The sequence below is a fragment of the Mauremys reevesii genome, linkage group 1, assembly GCF_016161935.1.
Source record: "Mauremys reevesii isolate NIE-2019 linkage group 1, ASM1616193v1, whole genome shotgun sequence".
NCBI lineage: Eukaryota > Metazoa > Chordata > Testudines > Geoemydidae > Mauremys > Mauremys reevesii.
In genome coordinates, this window is record NC_052623.1 from 126,110,120 (window position 1) to 126,137,384 (window position 27,265).

At 42.9% G+C, this 27,265-nt stretch overlaps 1 protein-coding gene across 1 annotated transcript; it reads left to right on the forward strand.

The window, feature by feature from the left end:
- The first annotated feature begins 1,729 nt into the window (after nt 1-1,729).
- CHST7 (carbohydrate sulfotransferase 7) lies at nt 1,730-26,860 on the forward strand. The gene is made up of 2 exons (XM_039525975.1): nt 1,730-3,469; nt 24,648-26,860. Exon 1 carries the CDS (start codon nt 2,026-2,028, stop codon nt 3,442-3,444), a length of 1,419 nt encoding a protein of 472 aa, XP_039381909.1. The 5' UTR covers nt 1,730-2,025; the 3' UTR covers nt 3,445-3,469; nt 24,648-26,860.
- The last annotated feature ends 405 nt before the right edge of the window (nt 26,861-27,265 follow it).

The window sequence follows — 27,265 nt, forward strand, 5'->3', positions numbered from 1 at the left end:
TAGGGAGTGTTGAATGACAGGACTGCAGCAAACAAGACTTGCAGACCACTAACCAAGATGGAGGGTGGGGGTGGCAGCAGCATTCAAGAAGGAGTCCATTTGCTATATGCATTCCATTGTTTTTATTTGTTATTATTGCTGAGTTTAATAAACCCTATGGGTAAAATCCTGGCCCAAATGAAATCAATGTGAGTTTTTGCCATTGATTTCAGTAGGACCAGGGTTTCACCCTAGATTACAATAACCTACAAATAAAAAAAAAAAAGTATGAGAGAGCGATAACTATAATACAGACCTGCTGGAATTACTGAACCATAGAGTGAAGAGACAGTCTGTAAGCCCATCTGGCATGCTGAAGTGACATCTGTGGGTTAACTGTCCTCTGTGATATGAATGTGCAAAAGAATCCTATTAAACAGGATTTAGTAAGACTGACTTCTCTAGAGGTGATCCAAGAAATATAAACATGACCAGGTAAATACCAGGTTGCAGGGTTTACATTCCACTAACACAAATACCAGTGCTGACAGAGCAAGTAGAGCCGTAAAAGCTGACCAGACAGTTTAAACAGATGAGATCTGAACATACTAGACATGTAGCTGAAAACATTTAGCATCTGATTGGTTTCTATAACAAGCGTCATAGTTGGAGAACTGAGTATGAAGACTAACCATCAACCTACACAAAACCGCAAAAGGACGCTGGATAGCCATCTGTGTAAACAAAATTAAAGCCAGCCTAAAGAGAATGGAAACATTTTACAAAATAAGGCCTACCAAACTAAATTGGAAACTATAGACATAAAAATAAGTACACCTTATACAGAAAATTTATCAGGTAATAAAAGCTACAAGATCCTATGGCAATTATTTCAAGAAACAATAAGACATACAAATTACTTTTACATATTACATGTGGGAAAAAAGTACCATATGGTAAAGTACTACTACTGAGGGCATTCTGCACCCAAAAATAAAATAAAATAATTAATTCTGTGCACAATATTTTAAAATTCTGCCAATTTTATTTGTCAAATAGTGTGGAGGCTCCAGCATGGCATTGGGGAGCACAGGCCACTGGCTGCACAAAGGTGGGAGATCACTGTGCAGCTCCCCTCTGGGAGCACAATAATTACAATAATTATTCAATTTTCAGATAGAAATATTATTTTAATTACCCCTCCCCCACACCTTATCTACTTCTGTACATCCTATGTAGCGGATCCTGTGAGCTAGAAAGCTTGTCTCAGGATTTGAACTTTCTGCAAGTTTGCAGTAGGTTTGGATCTGAGGTTCCAGATTAGGCCCTTCACTACTCTAAGGGTATCAATTTTGTATCAGAAAATTTTGCATCCCATTTTTGTGGAGGTTTTAAATCAACCCAGCACCTTTCCGCAGAACCCCTGGACCTTCCAAAATGATTTCTGGTGAGTGTGTGATTCCTCTCTCTCGGTTCATTGATAGATCATCACCCCCTCACTAGTAAAAAGGCCACCACTGCAGACCAGTCTCTCTACTGGGTAGAGCTGCAGAAGAAAGGGCAAGTTCAGTGGCACTGGCACAATTTGTATAGTGGTGCTGAAAGCCACTGAACAAAATTATAAACCCTCCCTGCTTAGGAGTGAAACCACTTCAAGACAGCAGCCCTGGTCTGGTTCCAGAAAGAGGCCACTGAAGGTTGCAGCCTGATGGGGAGGAAGAGGCGACTCCTCGGCCAGCAGGGGCAGTTGTCTGTCTGTGGGGAGCTTCAGCAGCTGGCTATGGGAAAGGAAGGCGGGGGCAGCAGCCTCTTTGGTGTTCTAGCCGCGGAGTCTCCGGCACCTGGGCGTGTTTTTCCAGACGGGGAGGGACCCACGGAGCCAACACCCCCAGGCGCCGCCTCCGCCCTCCTCCTCCAAGTTTGATCGCTTTCCAACAGGCAGGACTCTCCCTGCTGCTGCGGCGGCTCAGCCAGAGCCCAAGCGCAGGGCGGGCGGCGGCGACTGGCTGCGGACGCCGCTGCCCGGCAGCAGAGCGCGGCGGGGCGATGAAGGGGCGGCGGTGGCGCTGGCAGCACCGCCGCCTCGCCCTGCTGCTGGTGCTCTACACGCTGCTGCTGCTGCTCCTGGTGCCCTACGTGCAGGACTACGGGGCCAGGCGGGGGCGCGGGGCGGAGGAGGCGCCGCTGCAGCCCCGCTGCCCCAGCCTGCAGGAGGCGCTGGGCGAGTGGGGCTGGGAGGAGGAGCAGGAGGAGGAGCAGTCGCCGGAGGGCGAGGGGGCGGCGGCTGAGGGGAGCGAGGCCGGCGGCGGCGGCGGGAAGCGGCACATCTACCTGCACGCCACCTGGCGCACGGGCTCCTCCTTCCTGGGGGAGCTGTTCAACCAGCACCCGGACGTCTTCTACCTGTACGAGCCCATGTGGCACCTGTGGCAGGCCCTGTACCCGGCCGACGCGCTCAGCCTGCAGGGCGCCCTGCGCGACATGCTCCGCTCGCTCTTCCGCTGCGACTTCTCCGTGCTGCGCCTCTACGCCGCCCCGCCCGCGCCCCGGGACCCGCTGGCCCCTCCGGCCCCGGGCGGCGGCGGCGCCGCCAACCTCACCACGGCCGGCCTCTTCGGCTGGCGGACCAACAGGGTGATCTGCTCGGCCCCGCTCTGCCCGGCCGCCCCCCGGGCCCGCCACGAGATCGGCCTGATCGACGGCGCCGCCTGCGAGCGGAGCTGCCCGCCGCGGGGGCTGCGGGAGCTGGAGGCCGAGTGCCGCAAGTACCCGGTGGTGGTGATCAAGGACGTGCGGCTGCTGGAGCTGGGCGCGCTGCTGCCGCTGCTGCGGGAGCCCGGCCTCAACCTGCGGGTCATCCAGCTCTTCCGCGACCCCCGCGCCGTGCACAACTCCCGCCTCAAGGCCAAGCAGGCGCTGCTGCGGGAGAGCATCCAGGTGCTGCGGAGCCGGCACCGCGCCGAGCCCCGGGGACTCCCCCGCCGGCAGCTCCTGCCCGCGGCCGGGGTGGGCGGCGGCGGGATGCGGGCGCAGCAGCAGCACCGGGCCGAGTTCTTCCTGAGCGGCGCGCTGGAGGTGATCTGCCAGGCCTGGCTCCGCGACCTGCTCTTCTCCCGCCGCGCCCCGGCCTGGCTGCGCCGCCGCTACACCCAGCTGCGCTACGAGGACCTGGTGCGGGAGCCCCGCGCCCAGCTGCGCCGCCTGCTGCGCTTCGCCGGCCTGCCCGTGCTGCCCGCCATGGAGAGCTTCGTGCTCAACATGACCCGCGGCGCCGCCTACTCCTCCGACCGGCCCTTCCTCATCTCCGCCCGGGACGCGCGGGAGGCCATCCACGCCTGGAGGGAGCGGCTCAGCCAGGAGCAGGTGCGCCAGGTGGAGGCCGCCTGCGGCGAAGCCATGAGCCTCTTGTCCTACCCGCCCAGCGCCGAGCCCGGCGGCGGAGCCCGGGAGGGGGACAGCAGGTAGCAGCTGCCGTGGACGGGACACGCAGGTAACAACACGCTTAACATAAGAACATAAGAAAGGCCATACCGGGTCAGACCAAAGGTCCATCTAGCCCAGTATCTGTCTACCGACAGTGGCCAATGCCAGGTGCCCCAGAGGGAGTGAAACTAACAGGCAATGATCAAGTGATCTCTCTCCTGCCATCCATCGCCACCCTCTGACAAACAGAGGCTAGGGACACCATTCTTTACCCATCCTGGCTAATAGCCATTTATGGACTTAGCCACCATGAATTTATCCAGTTCTCTTTTAAACATTGTTATAGTCCTAGCCTTCACAACCTCTTCAGGCAAGGAGTTCCACAAGTTGACTATGCGCTGCGTGAAGAACTTCCTTTTATTTGTTTTAAACCTGCTGCCTATTAATTTCATTTGGTGACCCCTAGTTCTTGTATTGTGGGAATAAGTAAATAACTTTTCCTTATCCACTTTCTCAACATCACTCATGATTTATATACCTCTATCATGTCCCCCCTTAGTCTTCTCTTTTCCAAGCTGAAGAGTCCTAGCCTCCTTAATCTTTCCTCATATGGGACCCTCTCTAAACCCCTAATCATTTTAGTTGCCCTTTTCTGAACCTTTTCTAGTGCTAGAAAAGGTTCCCTCACGCTTCCCTCATCTTTCTACCTGCGGGGCCTGGGCAGAAATGCAGCAGCCTTTCCTTGAGAGAGGGGAGAGCCCGAGGGAGAGGGCGACAGACAGGTGGGATCCCGCTTCTAGGGATAGGAACGGGGTGGGGGTGAAAGTCTGGCTCTGTTGAAGTCAGTGGGACTTTTGCTACTGGATAGCTCTACACTTTGAGATGGAGATGTAATTTCTGGCTGGAGGCCAAACACCCTTGCTAGCTCTGATTGAACTAGTGGGATGAAACTGATGAGGTCTACCCAGCAACTAGACACTGGCCTGTGCCAGCTGACTTCTGGGGTAGGTAGCTGTTTCATTGCTGTGTAGATGTCAAGGCTTGGGTAGGAGCCCGGGACTCAAGGATGTGTAGCTGTCAGGGCTTGGGTAGGAACCCGGGGCTCAAGGACCCTGCGGGGTTGGAGGGTCCCAGAGCCTGAGTTTGCAAGTCTACATAGCAATGAAACAGGCTCATAAGCCCCAGTCAGCTGGAGTGGGCCAGCTGTAGGTTTTTCTTTGCTGTGTAGACATACCCTGAAAGTGTAGCTGTGGCCATGCAAGTGGTGGGATAGGTTAGCTGCTGGAGTAAGATCCCACCTGCTCATACTTAGGAAGCCAGCTTCTGCTACTACTGGGGCCCATCCTGACTACGCTTACATTTTTAGTGCCCAAGTTCAGTCAGGGCTAGTGTGGGTCTGGCTCCCCAAAACGGAAATCATGCCTCCACCTCAAAGGATTTCATCCTTAATGCATTGGGCTGGAGGTGGGTATCACCCCCTCACTGTGTTGAGAACTGGGTTAGATTTTAATTAAGATAAGTGGGCCAGAGTTATGAAGTTACTCTCCTGCTACACTGGACTTTACTCCCCACTGCTGACCTTGGGACTGTCACATACCTAGTTGCACACATTCAAATGAGGCCTGGACATCTGGCTTTAAAATTGTCACTGTTAAGCTTCAGAGTTAGTGAGTGCACTGTTGAGATTAATAGGGACAGTTACTGTTCCTATAATGCTGTTGTTTCAGGCCAGGCGCAATACTTCTGTCCATCATTACAAGGTTATTTTTGCAACAGAGTTGGAACCTTTTTTTTTTTTTTAAGTGAAAGCTCTTTCTGCAACATTATATTGGTCAGAAAAATGCAGCAGTTGGGTTAGGAATGTGACATCCTTAGACTACAAGCAAAGGAGTTGGGGTGCAGGAAGACATTACAGTGTACCCTCCCCACATCTGATGGGAGCAGATCTAGTTAGATCTCTGTTCCTCAGGGCTTTAGCAAACCTAGTCCTAAAATGTTCCAAGAATTGGTGCTTTCACTCCTTCCTCTTGAGACTTTCCCTTGATGGGTTTGTGACTGGGCCACATCTGACGTTAAAGGCACACTGTCAATTGAGAAATCCCAGTAAAAGCAAACTAATACTTTTACGAGACGCAAGGAGAGTATCATCTTAAGTTAAAACTGAAAAGGCTTTAAAATAACTTACCTAATTTTCTTGTTTTGTCTTGGATAGTGAAAACGGGTAAGTAACTGGCACTTCATGGTTCTGTGGAATTAGAAAGCATTGTACATTGAAGGGATGATGTCAAGCCTAATTTATCCTTACATCTACATCATGTAAAAGCAGGCTCTTATTAAAAACCTAAAGCTAACCAGTGTTTCTAGAATTTTTAAAAGTTCTCATGGGAACAATCATTAAACATTCCAGATAGTATGAAACTGAAGTACTGTATACAAAACTGTAACTCCTTTGATTCTTTTCATTGCTCAGATTAAGAGAAATGCAAAGAATAAATACACAGCCTAAGCAAATCATATCTTCATTTTTTTATCTTAATTTTAAGGTAAGGTGTTAATGTTTCTTTTATCATACGATTCCTTAAGACTACAAATGTTAAGTAGAATTTAAACTATTTTCATAAGAACACTTACACAAAACAGGTTAAGCCTTGAATTTATATTCTGTATTAAGTTCTGTAAAGCCTAACAGACCTTTTAACTGCTTGGGGTGCACGTTTATAATGGAGAAAGGTGTCTTCACCTGAGAAGGGCTTTGCTTCCATTCACACTAACCTAATAACCTACTGACTGGGCTGGAGATAATCTTTCTCTGTGTAGATTATAGTACAGCACTGCTAATACCATATGTTGGAGACGCATGAAGTCAAAGGAAGGAGAGCTATTTCCACTTCCTTGTATTTGACACTAGAACTGTAGATGGTGATCACAGGAATGGAGTAAGCACTTGGCTACAGCAAGGAGTTTGAAGATGTTTGTTTAATCAGAACTCTGACATTCTTTTTACAAAATTCCTAATGTAGGAATGTTTTAAAGTTGGTTTGTCATATCTAATGTGACTCAGACATTCTTCTGGCTATCTTGTAAAAAATTCTGAGAATGAAAAGTGAATACTTAATATTTCAACTCTGGTTCTCTGCACTAACTGAGATAACATTTTACTTTCCTAACTTCCTGCCTGACACAGGGTGCTCCAATGCACAGGATTTTGTCCGTCACATCCTATCCCAACAATAACATCCTCTCAGCTGGTAAATTTGCACCCAAACAATTTAAAAATATTTCCTATCAAGGTTAAGACAAACCAATATTGGAAAGGTCTACCTATCCTGAAGTTTGTTTAAAATTTTTAGGATTCAGTTTGAGTTTTAAGATACTGGTTTCAGTTGAATTTCCTGGAACTTGCATATTAGGGTATATTTTCATTTGGGGGGAGAGGAGGGAAGTTGTATTTCAGAGAAGTGGATCTTTAAATTGTTAGACTCTTTTTCTTTTTTTAATCTGATGACATTTAGACAAAGCTGCAAGGGCATTCAAGGTTATACTCAAATTTATCTGTAACCCTCAGATATAAAATGAGACTATGAACTTCAAATCGGGGATAATCCTGGATCAAGAATAAAACTATACATGTAAAGTGCTGAAAATAAAGGCAGTTCAAAAGAAATGTTTTACAGCTACTGTTACTGGAGGGGCATTTGAATTAATTACATTATAGGTTTTGGTGACTGGTGTGTTGCACGGGAAAGAATTGCTTAATACACTTTTGCAGGGGAAGATATAACCTTAATACTAGTATTAGTGGCAGAAGCATGCTTCTAGGGGAGACTATATCCCTAAAAATGTTCTTGAGAAATTATTTAATTTCACTCTGTCGAGCAAGTTTTGAGTGTTTTTTTTTTTAAACTCTTTTTGTACTGAAATGACCTATTTTATAGCCTAAGGGCCATTTCTGTGTTCTCGTGCAGCCTTATGCGGTCAGGTTGCATAGAGTGTGCGAACAGAATTTGTTTAAGTGGCATTTTACCTTTTATTAGAGGAACAGTACTCATATTAAGTCACCTCACTCTAAAACTTTACCATGTATATACCCTACCTAACTTGTACTGATGTGCTTGAGAAGAAACTGGTGAGACTTTATTGCATACTGAAAGATCAAAAAAAGGATTTCTGTCTTTCCATCAAAAACCCCAGCAATTTTGAGCTTGATTCATTTGTAACAAATTCAACCTGGGATCTTCACCTTGCAATATCAGAATACTCAGTTCTCCTGGGGCAACTGAGTGTGCTTAGCACCTTGCAGGATCAAGTTGTAAAAACCTGAGCCGAGTGCTACACCACTGTTGTGAATGAACACATAAAATTTCACTTTCTCTAAAGTCACTCTGACTAAGACTGAAGCATAATCTGCCTGGTCATTCAGCTTAATTTGTTGCATCCACTAGAAAAATAGATAACATTCATAAACTGTTTAATTTTAACTCAAACACCTATTGCAGGATTTCTCAAATAGAGGTCGCCGCTTGTGTAGGGAAAGCCCCTGGCAGGCCAGGCCGGTGTGTTTACCTGCCCCGTCCGCAGGTCCGGCCAATCGCGGCTCCCACTGGCGGCGGATCACTGCTCCGGGCCAATTAAACACACTGGCCTGGCCCGCCAGGGGCTTTCCCTACACAAGTGGCGACCTCTGTTTGAGAAACCCTGACCTGTTGAGTTTAGCATAAATTCAAGTATCTGACTTGCCCTCAATATCAAAGTCCTTTCTACATCCTCAGTTGAATTTGTTCATTAACACCACTGCTCCTTATTTTATTAGTGATCAGTTTAAATGTATTTTCCTGCCCTTATACTTTATCTGATATTTATGTATTCTTTTCACAGTGGAGGGAAAAAAAACGACAGAGTCTGTCCTGCAAGATTTCTGCTGTGTAACTATATGAGCTATTAACATTCCACCTTTAGAGTAATTTACATTTTAAAAAAAAATAATTAAAAACAGAAATGTCCTGAACCCAATACTAGGCAATACACATAACTGAAGAAAGTTTGCAGAGTTCAAAATCTTAAGAGTGGGATTTTCAAAAGTATCTAGGTCACATTAAAAAACAAGTCACATTCAGAGACCATAAGACTTGTGCATCTTCAGGGTCTAGATTTTAAAGGTATTTGGCTGTTGCTCCACTTAGTGTTGCAATGCCTAACTGAGTTAGGAGCTGAACTCTTATTGAAAAAAATAACATAGGCATTTAGGACCCTTAGTATCATTGACTTCCAGGAGATATAGACTCATAAGTTAGGCATTGCAATGCTCAGTGAAGCAATCCCTAAATACTTCTTAAAATCTGGGCCCTAAATCACTTAAAGTGCTTTTGAAAACTTCATCATCAATGCATTTAAGGCTGACAGCAAATTAATGTGAATTTTTCCCTTGAAGATGTATTGCAGGGGTAGGCAACCTATGGCACACGTGCCGAAGGTGGCATGCAAACTGATTTTCAGTGGTACTCACACTGCCCAGGTCCTGGCCACCGGTTCGGGGGGCTCTGCATTTTAATTTATTTTTAAATGAAGCTTCTTAAACATTTTAAAAACCTTATTTACTTTTCACACAACAGTTGTTTAGTTATATATTATAGATTTAGAGAGAGAGCCCTTCTAAAAACATTAAAATGTATTACTGGCACGCAAAACCTTAAATTAGAGTGAATAAGTGAAGACTCGGCACACCACTTCTGAAAGGTTGCCGACCCCTGATGTATTGTCTTTTAGCCTGTTTGCAACATACTCTCCTCAGTCTGGAAACTTACCTATTGAGTGTGGAGCACAAAAATATAGTGTCAACTAACAAAGAATATTGATATTTATCTACTCTGTTGTAGGAGATTAAGAACAAATCTTAAATCAGGACTAGCGCTGTACAGTTTTAGTATGTGAGAGCTTTTGCATTAAGCAGAAGCAGATCTTGTTGAAAGTGAGATGGTGAGAAACTACGGTTAAATTGCATTCTGAGAACAGCTGAGAATTACTGCTGAGACACTTTGTTTTGCACCATTTTAGCTCTTCATAGGAGAGATTTTACTTTCATTTTTTTTTAAAAAAAAGCAAAATCCCAATTCTAGTGCATGGGGTGGTTAAACAAAAAGTACAATTGATCATTAAGATGGCGGGGCAGCACCATAAACACTTTTCATAGCTGAGCTAAATGCCACAGGTTTAGAAAGGATAGATCGGTGCCAAAAATTCATGAGATTTTTAGCAGTTTAGGCTGAGATTTGGAACAACATACTTGCATTCCATCCTGTGTAATGATGTAACAGCTTCTATATACAGTTTCATGGGAAAACAGGAACAAAGCTGATAAATGTTTCAAAGGATAATTTGTATCATCTGCTTTAATGATTAGCTGTCATGCAGTTACCTTCAGATATGTAGGAACTCGAGCAGTATAGCTGTTGGTAAAATATTACATTATACTTATTTTACTCCAAATCTGAGACTTCAGATCTAGACTGATTCATATGCATTAATACAATCCATATATCTGCACACTTAAACTGACAGTCTAGGTACTGTGTGATTTTGCTGTACTGATACACATTTGCACAAACAATGAATGTCCAATGACAGCAGTATTTACCCCTCGTTTTACTTTGTTTTAATTTGGCACTTCATAGATCAATATTCAGGTGGCAGTTGTAGAAATTCATGCAATATGCTGGTGTATTTCAAGTACAGAGGAAACAGTCTTAATATTTCAGGAGTATTTTTATATTTTTCCCGATAAATGCAAAGATGTACACATTTATGATAGTGATTTCCTCTGAAAAGGGTTAAACAACAGTGGACTTTCTCATTTCTTAATGGTTTTCATATTGCATGTGTTCACTAAACAGTTAAAGATCTTATTTTTTTTCCCTGTCAACCCTGCAAGTTCAAAGAAAGGCCCAGAGTCAAACTAAGTTCTTTCCTTTTCTCAGATATCAACACTAAAAGTTTCAGCAGGCCAAATTATGCCCTCAGACACTTATGCAAACTTGTTGCAATGGAACTATATTTCAGAAGGGGAAAAATTATGCTAAAAAATAAACAGAATATGTTCTGAGATGCATTGGCTCTGTAACCCTAACAAGAATACAAAGAATTAAAAACTTGTGACTAAAGCTGGCTGATAGGGACAGTAAGGCCTGAGTTACACTAGTGGGGAAGGGGGGGTTGAACTAAGATACACAACTTCAGCTAAGCGAAGTATCTTACTTCAACTTACCTGGCTGTCCTCACAGAGGCGAGTCAACCGCCGCAGCTCCCCCGTCGACTCCACTTACTCCTCCTGCCGAGGTGGAGTACAGGTGTCGATTCGGGGATCGATTTACAGCATCTAGATGAGATGCGATAAATTGATCCCCAATACATCGAACACTACCCGCCGATCTGGCGGGTAGTATAGACGTACCCTAAGTATAGTATGTGATATTTTGAAATAGGGTATGTCCACCAGGGGTAAAAAAAAAACACATGGCTGATCTGGATCAGCTGACTTGGGCTTCTGGGGCTTCAGCTCAAGGTTGAAAAATTGTTGTGTAGATGTTCTGGCACAGGCTGGAGCCCTATCTCTGGGACCCGGAGAGGGTGGAGGGTCCCAGAGCTCAAACTCGAGCCTGATCATCTAACATGGCAATTTTTAGTTCGGCAAACCCAAGTAAGCTGACAGCCATGGCTGTGCTGCGGGTTTCTATCCCTGTGTAGACATACCCATTATCATTTTTTCAGAATAAAGCCACGTGCTGTATTAAATGTTGGTTTGCCACTTGCATTAAACTTGACAGAGTGCTACCATTTTAGAGAAGGAGATAGGAAGAACAAGACTGTCAGTGAAAGATTTGACTTGACAGACATTTTCAAGATCCTACTTGTGTTAATCCTGGTCTTTCAGTTTGAGATTCTCTTGACCCGGATCATTTAATGTGCAGTTTAAATTGATAGCCCTTTTTAATCAATTAAAAGCCTCCTGATGTAATGTTTTTTAAGAGTGGGAGATCCATCACTCTTCTGTTTTAGAGGGATATATCTGGCAGCCTTGGCTCCAGCAACAGGCCAAAGAGAGAATAACTTCTCAGTACTGAGAGTGTGATTATCTTTGTATTTAGTGCCAAGAAACTCTAGCTGTCGGTACTGGTGTGTTAAGCTGTGACAGTGACCTATTTTACCACTGTACTGGGTTCTGACCCTTCACAGCCAGGTTTATCTTGCATTGCTTGACTGAAATGAAGATGATGATATTCTAGATGGCGTTAACAGCACACATTAAGGTTGCCGGACATTTCCTCTTATAAGAAAGACCCTGTTTTCAGCTACTTATAGTGTTGTCAAACTTCAACCACTTGGGCTGAAATGTTCCATTCTAGGAGTGTGGGTGAGTGGTATGGAGCCGGGGTGGGGAAGAGACAGGACTGAGACAGGGACAGGTTGGAGGGGGTGGGGGCACAAGGTTTCAGTCTTGAGGGAAACAAGCAGACTTTTCTGACCACTAGAACATAGGCTCCTCCAGAGCCTAGGATGGAACCTGAGATTCCTGAATCTCATAATTCCTCTGCTGTCAGCAAATATCTATGAAACCCACTGGCAAACTGTCTCTTCTCCCCCTTCTAGTTCTAGTCCACACATGGTAACCTACTACTGCTATCGGTTACTCTGTTAGCTTAAGTGGCAGGGGTCTGTGTGGTGGAGATAAACGTTCCAGTCATCTTGATGAACCACATGGGTATCAATGTGATGCCACATGATGGAATTTTTCTTTTTCAGTTTGCTTTTTTAAAAACCTAGGTTAATGTGACTAATGACACTGTGTACAGCTTTTACTGTTTAAAATGCTATCGGGTACAAGCCTGAAGAGGCTCCAGTCTAATTCTATTTTTGAGAGGGGTGGTATGTGTGAATTGATAAGAAGATATCAAAATGTGCATATATATATATATATATAATAGTACTGGACACAAATTATGTTAAAAGAACATTATGCAAAGTCAAGCACTCAAAAGTTAGAAAAAGCCAGAATTAAGATTGTGCAATCTTAACTCAGCCCCTTTCTGTGTATGCTTGTTTTTTTCCACGGGACCCCTGACTCATTCAGTACACAGATTGGACCTGCTCTGGGGGTGAATCAGGGTTGTGTGGTGAAGGAGACTGTTGTCTGTAGTACCCCTGCTTCATTTGTTGCAGAAGTCGAAAAATGTGTAGCAAATGAGGCAGGGGATTGCAGAAAGGGAAGGATGGGCTCATGGTTGAGGCAGGTGAATGCTATCTTGGAGAACTGAATTCTATTGCTGCCTCTGCCACAGCATTACTGTGTGATACTTGGCAAAACACTTAAACTAAACTTTTCCCAGGTGGTCACTGATGAACTGGTACTCCTCTTCTGGGTGCCCAGCTTGACACTGTGGTCTGATTAGCAGACATGCAGAGCACTCAGCAGTGAAACTGAAATCAGTGGGAGCTGTGGTTGAGTATATAAAGCACTGTATCATGGTAAGTACTCTGGAAAATCTGCATTTTAGTCGTCTCAAATTGGGCACCCAAAAGGAATAGATACTTCTCTATAAAATGGGAATGATTACCAGCCCCTCGTCTCACAGGGGTTTGAGAAGATAGATTGATTAAAGCATGTGACTCATTTGAATACTATAGTGCTGAGTGTTACAGAAAAGCCCACAAGAAAATTAATAATTCTGTGTTCAGAGCAGGGTGTGAACAGCGTGTAGTAAATAAGGCCAATAGCCACAGATTCAACAATAAGGAGAAAATAAAATATTGAACAACTACCTACTCATTAACTGTGCACTATCAATCCTGTGTACTGACAGAGGCAGGTGTCCTATGGGAGAAAAATGGTATGTGATCAGGTAATTAATGTGCTCCCTCTAGTGCATCTATCTTTAATGATACAAGAGGCAAGCTTATTTCTGGCATTTCCTAACTTTGGAGTGCTTAATTTTGAAACCTTAAATGTTCTTTTAATGTACCGTATGGATATTTCTGAAAAATAAATAAGATGCCTAAGCTATGTTGGCAAGAGAGTTGAGATTCTTCCTTCACTCTTCCCAACTGATGCAGCTGCTGCTTTGAGAGGGATGACCTGAGTGAACACTCCTTTTCAGAAGCTGTTTCTGAACTATTTACAGTATATAACTACATTTGATGTGAAATGTATGATCAGACTAACTGTAAGGTGTGCCCTTCTGGGGGAAATATTATATTATGATGTAACTGGAAAACAATCTATTAGCAATCTTCTGATTGACGGCTCTAATTTTAGCAAAGTCTCTTTAAATATTTCAGTTCTTGTTTTGACCAAGTATTTAATTCTATTTAGTTCAGTCACTTACTATGACAGTATAGTATTTCATGAAACTTAAGCCTTGGAGAGATATTGAGTTAAAATAAGAACTGTCTTAACAGTTTCTCAGAACTCAATAAGTATCGTAAGGGTTTGTATGAGCCAATTTCCTCTCTGAAAAGAGGTGTTTGCTATAGGACTGAGCTTCTTGCTTAAAGCTGATTTTCACTGTTTCACAAAGGCAGAAGGCAGTACCAGCCCATTGGGCAGGGGCGGCTCTACCGTTTTGGCCGCCCGCCCCCCAAGCAGTCAGCGCGGCGCGCGCGGAGCGAGGCTGGGCAGCGGACCTCTCGCTGGTGGGTGGGCTGGCGGCCCCGCGCGGCGCGCGCGGCGCAGCGCCGCAGTCATGTCGCGGGAGGCGCGAGAGAGCAGCAGCGCGCCCCGCCCCCCGCATGCATGCGTGCCGGTCGGGGGTTGTGTCGCGCCCGGGTGACTCCCCGCAGGCATGAGCATGGCGGCAGTCGCTGCCAGCCCTGCCGCCCCCTACATTTGGCCGCCCTAGGCACCAGCTTGTTTTGCTGGTGCCTAGAGCCGCCCCTGCATTGGGGGTTCTAAGCAGGAATACTTTTGGGGTCTCCCCCCCACCAACACAATAAGAAGTGAATAGGGGGCCTGTTGAGCTGCTTGGGCCCCTAAGCAATTGCTTAGTCTGCTTATGCCTAGCACTGGCTCTACACAAAGGTTTCTGTGTCTTTAACAAAGATGAAGACTTCTACAAAATGGACACAAGTGACTTAGGACTACTTTCAGGTCATCTACATGCAAAATGCTTGTTGTACTTAACAATAAGCAGAGAATCTTCAGTCATAGGTTTCATTTTAGATCACAAACTTGTTAATTTAAAGTTAAGCCTTCCAATAAACTCCTTGATTAAAATATAAGTAATATTTGCCTTAGTCAAAATTCTCCTCTAAGAGCTTAACATTTAAGCTCTAATTATTGAGTCATTCACAGTCTGTATTACTGATACTGTAGATTGAATCTTTTGCTTGTGGTCTAGATCTGTTTCAGTAGCTGTAAAGCCACAAAGCCTCTGTTACTGTTGTACTGTCAGACCCTGGGCTGCTTTTGATTTTCCTTAATATATAGTGCTCTTGACTTAGGGCTAAACGAGTATGTAATTACTAATAAGCCATTTTAAGACTGTCAACAGTCTGGGCTTACTTTGAAACTGACGTTTGCTTGGAGTTATTCCAACATGTTCCCTCATGCCTGTATCTAACTCTTAAAAATTCCTACCATGAGTTCTGGTTTTAGGAATCAGACACCCTGAAGGCTGCTGTGGGAACATTCTTGAATGACTGAGGATTTGGAGACCAGATGTTGTTGGAAACATAGCCATTCCTCGGCCAGTAAGCGGGTTGGGCTATGTGGATGTCACAGTTGGCCCGTGGTTCTGAATGGCTGGGCTGAACTTGCAATAAAAGAAAATGTATTTTGTAATCTCTTCTGTTGGAAACAATGAGCCAAGCATGCAGGGTACAGGCTGCCTTTGGTGGGAGAAAAGAATCCTTATTTAGTATTTTATTATGAAGCAGCTAGAATCATTTTCAGTTAAGGGGTATGGTTAACAGATGCAAACGTTTGATCATGTACTGCCACTTGGAACTCTGGACATTGGAAAAAGCAGAGATCCTGCCCTAAAACAGCTTTTCAATGAGCATATGCATGGGTTCTTAATGGCTCTTCCATGGAAGATACTATCTTAATTTCCGGATAAGCCGGAGATGACTGCAGTTCAGGTTGAGTACATAAATGTTTAAGTGTAAAAATGTTCAGAGATATTGTAATTATTCCAAAACCAAGCATTATAACACCCTAGACTTTTTTGGTATGGGTTACACTTGAAAAGAAATTGAAACATGCTAAGATGCCCATTCACCCTTAACTCTGCCTGTAGTGACACTATGCAATAACCATACGTTAGTACAGGGGTCGGCAACCTTTCAGAAGTGGTGTGCCGAGTCTTCATTTGTTCACTTAAAGGTTTCGTGTGCCGGTAATACATTCTAATGTTTTTTAGAAGGTCTCTCTCTATAAGTCTATATATTATATAACTAAACTATTGTTGTATTGTAAAATAAACAAGGTTTTCAAAATGTTTAAGAAGCTTCATTTAAAATTAAATTAAAATTTTGATCTTACGCCGCCAGCCCGCTGCTGGTCTGGGGTTCTGTTCACCTAGGCCGGCAGTGGGCTGAGCAGGGTCTGCGGCCGGGACCCTGGCTGGCAAGGGTCTGGCAGCCAGAATCTCAGACCAGCAGTGGTCTGTGCGGGGCCGGAGGCCGGGACCCCAAACCGGCATTGGGCTGAGTGGCTCAGCCCACTGCCGCTCCAGGGTTCCATTCACCGGCTCCTGCCAGCTGGGATCCCGGCTGCTGGACCCGCTCAGCCCGCTGCCAGTCTGGGGTCCCGGCCCTGCCCACATACAGTAGTACCTACCTTCTCCCTGGTTCTGGCCCATTCTCTTCCTCTCTCTGCACTAAGCTGAGGGTGGGAGTGCACTGAGCACAGGGCTGGGTGTGAAGGGTCTGGCCAGGAGCTAGAATGAGGGAGGGGGCTCAGGTTTGGGGCAGGAGGTTTGGGTGTGGGGCACTTAGCTGGGCAGCTCCCATTTGGTGCGAGGGGTGCAGGTGGGAATGTGTGTGGGGGTGCAGGAGCTCCCATTTGGTGCTCAGGGTGGGGGTGGGGATGTGGGGGGTGCATGGGGCGTGGGGGAGCTGGGTGTGTGTGAGGGTGCTGGTCAGGGCTGGGGTTGTGGAGGGTGTGTGAAGGAGTCAAGCAGAGGGCTGGGTGTGTATGAGGGGGGTGCAGGGGCCTGAGGTGTGTGTGGGGCTGAGGGCTGGGTGTAGTGGGAGGGGTCAGGGCAGAGGGCTGGAGGGGATATTAAAAAGCGGCTCGTGTGCTGTCTTTGGCACATGTGCCATAGGTTGCCGACCCCTGCTTTAGTATATAATACATTGATGTGTCATCCCAGATTAAACTAAGGACATTCATTCCCCCCCCCTCCCCTTCCAATGGTTGTTTGGATACCTTGAGGTATGAAAATGCATAGTTAACACATTTGGATTTCTTAAGTTTAACCTTAACTCTGGATTTCCTCAAGCAAAATTCCCAATGTACATCTCAAGGAGTTTTACTTGTGTAAGGACTGTACTTGGGTCTGATGTGGATTCCACTTAGATGGTAAAACACTAAGAATCTTTAGACCAGTTTGGCTGAATCATGAGGCAGGTTAATAGTTCTGAGTATCTGAACATTGCCCAAGAGAAGCTTTAATTTAGCTTTGTCTACAGTAGAATGTGTTTGCTGGTACAGCTATACCAGCAGATTCTCATAGCGGAGACACAGCGTATACTGGCAAAATAACTCTTCCCAATATGTCTTATGCTTGCACCCCAGACTGAATAAGCTGTACCAGCTAAGTGACTTTTTTGCTGGTATAACTGCATCTACACTAGGGCTTTTGCTGGCATAGTTATGTCAATCAGATTTGGGGGAGTGGGAGAAATCACACCTCTGATGTAGCTATACTGGCAAAAGTTTTCAGTATAGACTGTAGGGTACAGACAGCCTGTACCTTTCCTTGTATGGTAGCTGCATTATAGAGGGAGTGCTACTATGAATAGCTGAAGTTGCTTAGGCATGTGCATAATGACCCCCCATTCTCAGTTGTTTAAAGCTTCCTGAAACATTCACCATCCTTGTTTGTGCAGAGCCGAAGCATGATTTTATTTGTTTTTAAAGCTGGAGAAAAAAATGGTTCAGCAATAGTCTCGCTCTGCCCATGAAAAAACTTGTAATTTTATTCTAAAAGAAGCCTAGTTCTGAGCAGGGTGTGGTATAAAGTGGAAATTTGGCAGAAAAGCTGGCATTGACGGAAGAGAGGTGCCTTTTAGAGCATGTTGACTATGCTTTGAGCTAGGGGTATAATTCCAAGCTTGAGTAGAAGTACAAATGCTAGCTCTGATCATCCTAGCATGCTAAAAAAAGCAGTGTAGCCATGGCAGAGTGAGCGGAGGGGCTAGCCTCCCTGCGTTTTATGTGCTGAGTGTACTGGGGGCGTACGTAATTGGGGGGGCTAGCCCCTCCTGCCGCTCACTCCTCTGAGACTATGCTCTATTTTTAGTGCACTAGCTCAGTTAGAGCTTGTGTGTGTGTGTGTGTGTTTCCCAAGCTAGGAATCACACCCCCAGCTCGAAGCGTAGATGTACCCTGAGTATTAGGGTAAAAAAAAAAAAAGATTTAGCTGAATTAGGGGTTGGCATATGCTGCCTTTACCTACCTCCCAGTATTCTGAGTGACATGAGCTGCTGTGTGTCTGTGTCTGTCTGTGTCTAAATACAGGAGTAGGGAAAATGTAGTGAATGTGTGTGTTTTCTATGCAAGTAATTTAGGTGCAGCAAGTAACCTCATTTACTGCACCCCTTGCAGCACTATGAAATTAGTGTGCAACAAATGTTAGACAACTGCTTATTGGTTATTTCTTACTGATGACTGTGCAGTGAAATATGTAAGGCCTGGTTACTGCCTGCCCCAAAGATTCTGCACACCACACCCTTTGCAGAAGCACTTGCTTCCACCACTGACTTCTCTGCATGAAGCCATGGGAGCATAGAGCCATTAACAATTCATCCATAGAACACAGTATTTTCAACAAAATGGCATTGGCATTCTTATGGTGTGTAGGCAAATAGCAGTGAAAATATTCCTTAAACCCTATGGAAAGATAATGTTAGTTTTGCAAAGTGAAACAATTGAAAGCCAGGAAATAGAAAAGCTGATGTTACATGCACAACTTCAGCTGTGCTCCCTTGTATGTGTTACAGTGTGGACTTGAATGACATGATCCGAGATTACTGTTGTTATGCAGCATGCCTGCCTCACTCCTTGTGAAAGTTGGACAGGATCTCTGCCTCATGCTTGGTCCAATTCTGTTTGTAATTCCAAATATAAGCCCAAAGCAACTATTAAAAGCAGTGGAGTTACCACTGTAACACAGTAAGTCCTTATGTGGATGGTGCATAGTGAATGAGACATAACAAAGGCCATACTGGGTCAGACCAATGGTCCATCTAACCCAGTATCCTGTCTTCTGACAGTGGCCAGTGCCAGATGCTTCAGAGGAAATGAACAGAACAAGGTAATTATAGAAGTCAGTTTTAGGGACAGCAAGAGCATGGGGTTGAATCCCTGACCATCTTGGCTAAGAGCCATTGTAGTAATGACAAGGCCTCCTCCCTCATTCTTAAGGCCCTTCGTTTTTGGTTTTTATTTTATTTAATTTTTCCTGGGAATTTATTATTACAACAACAAAACCAGGTGAAAATTTGTGGAAAAATCTATTTTTGGGGGGTAAATATCAGGGTTTATTTTGGTGGATGGAAGGATGGGGGGAAAGTATTCAGATTAATACTTTGATGAATGGAATTCAGTGTGATTTGCTGCAGAACTGAAACAGAATTCAAAACACAATGCCCCCTCTAAATTTAAGAAAACACTATATCCCTAATTCCCAAATAAAACTTTTCATTTGAATAAACAGTTTACTGTTGTAGACTTTGAATGACTAGCTCAGGGGTAGGCACCCTATGGCATGGGCGCCGAAGGCGGCACACAAGCTGATTTTCAGTGGCACTCACACTGCCTGGGTCCTGGCCACCGGTCCGGGGGCTCTGCATTTTAATTTAATTTTAAATGAAGCTTCTTAAACATTTAAAAAACCTTATTTACTTTACATACAGCAATAGTTTAGTTATATATTATAGACTTATAGAAAGAGACCTTCTAAAAATGTTAAAATGTATTACTGGCACGTGAAACCTTAAATTAGAGTGAATAAATGAAGACTCAGCACAGCACTTCTGAAAGGTTGCCAACCCCTGGACTAACCTATAAATATTTACATTTAATAATTGGGCCACACCATTTGCAGGGCATACACTCAATTTCATCCTTTTTCTCCTGTTTCTGTTTTTTAAAATGTTTGAATACGTGTTTATGTCCTGAAACATATTCTGATACAGGCTTTAGTTTTCTTACCATTATAGTGTCAGATCTTTAAACTTATCTGCTAACAGCTTGAAATGTGTACGTGGTGGGCGTGAGATTCATGAGCGCATTCAGATGGGCACACACTTCAGAGCTTGCGTGCATGCCTGTTTGTTGTGTGCATCTTCTAGATTAATACATAGCCTTACTTCAACAAGCAGCTTTACATATACACACAAACTGTTATATTATTGTAATACATATATCTCATTGCAATGTATTGCATTTTCCTAATAAAACAAGTTATTTTTTATATATTTGAATGGTACAAAGGTAGGGTGAAAATGAGGGAAAAATGAATAATACTTTTTGTAAAACCTGGGATTTTTTTCAGTAAAGTCGGTTTAAACTGAAAATGAAAGGGCTTACTCATTCAGAATGAAGTTTGGACAGGGCTGGCAATATAGCTGATAAAGTTGTGAGAGGAGGGGTCCTATGACCTGGGCAGGGCTTATTTAAATTTGCAGTGGGTTCTGCTTAGTGCTTTACATGTCCTGTTTACAGAATTTTTTAAAGTATTCAGTTGACAGAATAGCAAGCTCTCTGTCTTTGTGTATAGCCAAGAACGGTAATTTTTTTTCTAACTTGGTGCACTTGTTTAGCATATCTACACATTAAATTCAAAGCATACGTTCCCCTTCAATTCTTACCTACTATAGTACGAAATTTCTGTGAAACAAAGAGCAATTTTAAATGTTCTGTTTCTCATTCCACAGAGACTCATTCTTGTTTCAATATTAAAATGAAAACAGTAGAATCAATGTCTGTATTCAGTTTTATTTAAATCTTCAAGTTAATAGTGAACCAGAACACAAACCTTGTATTTAAAAAAAAATTCACATTTTCAAACCATCACACTACACAAAAATCATAATGAGATCTAAAGTTTTATAATAAAGACTTTGTCATGTAGACAATTTCTCTTCAAGCCTGACTCCGAACACATTGGTTATTTTGTTACTTCAAGCATATTGCAGTAACCTCTTTCTCTTTGCAAGGGGTTAAAATAGTAGTTACCCAGAATGTTCTAGACACTTAATGGAAAAGGTTAGGGAACTAGATTAACAAATACAACTTCATTGAGACTATTGTATTCTCAGTCCAAAACAAATGCTGCCCTCTCCTGCAGCAAGAACTAGTCTATTTGATAAAAACTTACGGGTTCCCCTGAAGGCTGCTTCAAAAGGATATTGGGACTTTATCGTTAAAATATTTTTTTTTCTATTTTGGAGGCAGGGGGAAAGACTGACTATGGAATTTCTACAACTAGGTTCCACTAAAAACTATTCTGTGGGTTCTTTGCCACTGTCCACAGGATGACTTGCATCCATCTCCTATTGGAATTAGTTAAGTAGAGGATATTAGTGTACTGAAAATGTAGCGTCTGAGGCTGGGGGGAGAGAGCCCTTTGAAACTGGTCTTCAATCACCCACAGAGAACTTGTGAGAAGAGAGTTCTTAAACCTTTGTTGTAAAAGGCATACTGTGTTCCTTTATTATTAAGGCATTTGAGAACAAGTGAGGCACAGGGTCAATTTATTTGGCTTATATATAGCTTCTGAAAGTAGCCATGTTAAGTGATGTGGTCAATTTTTGCATTTCCTAAGCATAGATATTTCTCTCTCTCTCTAGACTTAGATGGAAGGTACTTGCATAAGTAACAGAAAGTGACAATTTTCCAACAGGATGGATTCAGTAATACATTGCAGTGTTATCGGAGTAGAGCGCCTTCTGCAAGTTCTAATGCTCTTCATTAAGCTACAGATTTGCACTAAGTAAAATTAAGTATTGCCAGCTGAATAAGAATTTGCAAGACCTTTTACTTCTATGCCCTCTCTGCCCCTACTCATCCCCCAAAAGATAAAACCTGTTAGCACAAGGATTATCTAACCCCTTGCTCTGTCATGGTAGGCTCTCATCTCTAGAGTGGTGATTTTGATAGCGGGATCTCCTTTTCAGACTCCTCCTGTCCTTCCTCTCTGTCTGTAAGCCTGACATCAGTGAAAAGGACGGATAGCTCACAGTGGGAGAGCTACAGTAGCTGCTGTTACTGTCCAGAGAGGTACATGCATTACTGCTTGTGGCTAAAAACTGGCATTCCTTTGAACCAGTTTAAGATTAAAATAACTAATGTTTACGCAAACAACTTCAAGCACACAGATGCTACTTCCTTTGGACAGCTTTACAGGTATGAAAATTCTAAGGCCATTCCTTTCAGAATCCAGTAATTAACCCCTCTTCCCCCCCCCCCACCAAAACCCTTCATCCATAGGCCAGGGCAGACCTAATACAGTCCATGAATTGATTACAGTATAACCCAGAGCTACCTTCCTCTTTAATACAGAGGGGCAGCCCTGAGACTACAAATCACAGGAAGACTTATTTTTACTTTGATTGAAGCTGCAGCATAGCATGCTCAGACCTGTAGTGTCAATGGCTCGCACACCTCTGTTTAAACAAGTAGGGTGACTGCAGTCTTCCTTCATTTTATAGAAAACCATTGTGACCTGTCAGCTCTTTCCAAGTTGTCAGTATGGCCCTCATTTGAGCAAAATTTGGAGGTATCTTACTGAAGGGGGAAGACACTGAGTGATGAGGCCCCGATCCTACAGTGTTGAAGTCAGTAGCAGCATTATTGCCATTTATTTCACCGAGCATAAAGATCTCAAGCCCTAAGTGAAAAACGAAAGTATTTATTCCTGAGCCATGCTGGCCACAGCCCTGTCCCTGATGCATTCTGATAGCATAAAAATGGATAAGACGTATGACAAAATGAAAATAAGTTTTGATTTGAAAAGACCAATTTGCATTGTAAGTTTCAAACTCTTTCTGGAGCAGCTCCTAGAAGTATTTTAGTAAATCCTGTAAATGGTGCTTGTGAGCTTGTCTGACACTAACTGTGCAAGCTTACTAAAAAGAACTGCAAAAGGTAGGCTATAATAAAGTATGACAATGTTAAAGTAAGTCGAAACCTAACACAAGGCTCAAAAGTATTTTCATATGCACTGGACTAAAAAGACACTTGTTACAAATGAGAATTCATAGCAATTTAATACTTAGCTTCCCTGAGGGCTGCTGCTGTAGCAGCTTTTGTGTCTGACTCTAGTTTTTCCACAATGCTCATGAACAGAAAAAGTGGGAAAGGCAAATCAGCCTCCAGAGTAAAGCTACTTTATTACAGAGCCTTACATCAGAGACTAGCCAAGTGATGTATGATAGTAGCGGCTCTGCAATGCAACATGGACGCCCTGGAATAGTAAATCCTGTTTGATGGCAGTTTTGAAAATGATGTTCCACTGAAAGTAAAAAGTGTCCCATTAAGAGACCATCTATAACAAAAGCCCAGCTGAAGGGTTAATACCTGTATTTAGTGAGAATCAGAACAAACTTTTTGTTTCATAAAACTTACTGAATAATAGGAGTACACATAAAAGAGTTCATGGTGCCAAGGTCCCACTGCATTATATGTAGGGTAATATTAGGCCACTGGAAGAATGCATCGTGTGCTAAGGGTTCCTGCTGTCATATACTTTATTCAAGCTAAGTTTTAAAATACTTTTCTTCTTTGGTAAATAAGTGAGTTTTTGGAAGAGGGTGGGGAAGGGACTAGAAAGCTTTAACTTTAAGTATGCAGTCATTTGAAATTTAGTTGTGTAACAATTACGCTAGTCAGACTTAATATGGGTTTGACTGTGCCTTTACAAGATAGTCCATGAAAAGGTACCAGTTGAAGTATGTCTGTCTGTCATTTGCAGTGTAAATCCTGTTAAACAATACTAAGTACCCAGAGAAGTATACTATATCAATGCTAAAGTAGTGATGCTAATTTGACATATTGATAATATAATTTGACATTTGTTGGTAACATTCTCATGGAATGCAAAAAACACAGTGGGTCTGGAATATGCAAATTTAATTAAATTAGTGCAGGATTTGTATTATTTTCAGTGGAGCTGAATGACTTGAGAGGCCTGACTTACTATGTCCAGGAAATATTATTAAAAATGAATCAAATTTACAAGATAGACATGCTGCTGGATTGTGATCAAATTAGGGTTGTAATGTTTATACACTGTATAGAATGTTTACATACCATTGTTTTTCCATCACTGCTGCATAACGCTGCCAGGTAATAGTTTATCTGTCACAGGACAAAATTCAGTTCTCTATATATTCAGTCTATAAAGTACTTATCATTTGACAATGAGTGCAAGGCCTGTTTGCAAATGAATAAATGTAAATGATTAAAGTACAGGTAAATCCATTGGTGTATTTGTCCATTTATGCGTACTTGTTCATACTCCTCCTGGTCTGTATTTTGTTAAAATAATATCTTACTGATCCACTGAGAGGTCTTGTACTGTTGTTAGATATTTGAAAAGGGATGAGTGGCTGCAGTTTTGCATGTATGAACAAGCTAATTTGAGCCCTGAGGTTATTATTAAAACGGATATCGCTAAATCCATCTGTTAGAAAAACCTTGTCAGTATGTAAGTATGCACACAGCAACAATAATTTTTCTGCTTTTATTCAGAGCATACTATTAGCTTTCACATTGTTTTATTGTAACTTGATTTCTTCTCTTCTGCCATCTCCATTTAAAATTTTTATAGTGCTGCATATTTTACTGACAATTTATTGCTACTTAATATAGTTACAATACTGAGCTTGAGCTACAAGCTTAAAATTCCTAGTTTTAAAAAAAAGTTCACACTGTTTTCTTAACATGCCTTCTATTGTTGAGAATAGTGAAGCTGCTAATTGCAGAAAAAATGTTCTAATGCAGTATTACTTTTCCCTCCCTCCCATAGCTTGAATTGCAGACGTTGGAAGGATGCGTTACTGTAACAGCCAAGGACTGAAGAAAAAATCATCCCTGAAGAGACTACATTCCACATCCTTTCAGAACTTCAGTTTATGCTAACAACTGTACAGTTTTGCATAGCAGAACAAATTCTAATCACCTAAAACAGGTGGACACGACGACTTCATTTCCAGTAAGGATATGACGGTGCAATATGGACAACAATGAACCTCCAATATGGAGTGGTTTATTTTACAATTTGAAGCTGCCAGTCTATGGTCAATTGTAGGTGCTTTTTATGGCAACAAGGACACTTAAATTTTTAAAGTTACTGACAATACTTGGACAAATCATCTACCATTGCAAAAACTCTGTATTTGCAAGCGTAGTAGTTTACACTTCAGTATTGTAGCAAAGTTTTCACAGATCTAGGTGGTGAGTTTTTCTAAGTGCTCTGCTTCCCCACCCTGTAACTGGGAATTATTTTATCCTAATACCAGGACTGTGTTTTTAGAGTTCTGAATACAGTAAATTATATAGTAAGTTGTGAGTTTGATTATACAACCAACCCCCCCCCCTCCTAGGGGGGGGGCGAACAGTTGAAGTGGTGCTTCCGTTTCTACTGCATTGTGACCTAATTCACAGAAAGCACTGTAACACCACACCATACTCTTACAAGAAACTACACAGAAACCTCTGTTTGTTTGGGAGGGGAAAAAGTTCAGGGCTGATCACTGGTGTCAGTTGGCATAGCTGAGGTTCTGACCCCTTATGTTAAGCTCTTACTGAAATGCCAAGCTAAAATCCACTTCAAGTTTGCCTATAACGCATACCTTAAATAACCCTTTGGTGCTGAGAGCTGGGATTTCCACAGTGCTCATTGTTAATGTACTGTATAGACCTTTTAAAAGAATGCTAAGGCTATGGGGCATTTGTTCAATGTGATCTGGGTTTAATTTAGCTCCAGATTTAAGTCTTACAAGGAGCTTGTTTTACAAAAGCTAGGACTAATAGAATAGAATTCCCATAGAAAGCTGATGAATTAGCCATTCCCTATACAGCTGGAAATCCTTTCATTGCAGCTTTGTTATGGAATGCAAAGCTGAAATGGACATTTGCATTTCTCTCAGTTTGGACAAGCAGGCCAGGTCTACATTAGAAATGTTTACCCGCATAGCAGTGCCTGTTAAGGCTGTGGATTTTTTGACACATTTCCATGCCTGCAAAAGCCTTAGTGTAGACAGTTGTATCGGCATAAGTGCTTTTGCTGCTCTAGCTTATTTCAGTCACTGAACCTGTACATATGTATCAGCAAAGTGCAGACTAGGCCTCAGTCACTCTTACTGCTCTCTGTTAGAAGTTCAGCTACTTACCAGTAGACTTAAAATCTTAAGTGGTGGTAATAGACAAGGAATGTTAAAAAAGATTAGCCGGACAGCATACCATGGAACTGTCCTTTTGTGCCTAGATGCTTGTGGACAGGAGTCGCACTCAGTCATGAGTTTGATTGTTACAAACATCAGTGCTCAGTGACATCAGTATAGATTAGTCAGTAGATCAAATAGAGTAACTTGCAGAGGAAACAGCATGGTGGCATGCACTATGGATTTAAATGTGTCCAGCCTTGATATGCACTGTGTGCACACAACAGTGTTTTGAAAGATTCCGTAAATAGATGCACACTCACCAGACTAAGATTAGCAAATCAGCAGTCATCATTCCATAGTAAATACTGACTACTTTAAGAGTTTGGTTTGTCTAGCTTTGGGCAGCTGTTCTTTGAACTCTTCAGAAACAATCTGCAGTGTAATTAAAGCCACTTTCTTAACTCTGACATGTAAATGTGAGCCACTGTTGAAGTTTACATTTTTTCTATTTTATTTCTTACATCAAGTGGTGGAAGGGGAAGAGTTGGTACTGAAAGTAAATTCCTCACGTTGTCCCCTTAATGTATTTTGGATCCTGCAGTCCTTCCCCTGGCAAAAAATGTATTGAAGGTCAATGGGAATTCTGCTGAATTTAGGACTTCAGCTTTAAGCACAGCATGACTGTTTCCGGCAGTATTTCTGTATTAAAACTGCATGTCTAAGCCATTTATTTGGCTTTATAATTTACCAGTTCCTTCAAAGTTTCCCTCTTTTGGGATGTAGGCTTATTTTTTCTATATTTTATTTTACAAAATGGCATTAAAACCCCATCTTAGAGGCATTTGGATTTTTATCAGATGGAATCTTAAACTTTCTTCCACAAGCTTAAAACTTACAATACAATGAAAGGATATTAAGCTACTTCACATTGAAAATACTGTTTTAGTAAGACAGGGTTGCAAATACAAGAACAAATCCTCTTTCTAAATGTCCTCTGGCCCTACAAAGTACACTGGATATATGAGAACCGTGCTCTTGTTACTGAGCTGTTCTGGTCTGCTTCACTCCCCTGAACTTTGAACTGGATCTTTCTAAGATGTGATATTGCCTTCCTTGGATTCCCCCTCCCACCCTCTTCTTTCTGTTCTCTGGGACTTTAGTCCATATACATGAAGGGTATTACTCCCACTACTCACATCCCACTGAGCCTCCCTGGCCTGTAAGCTGAATGTTTTGAGAAAGTAAATGGCTACTAGAT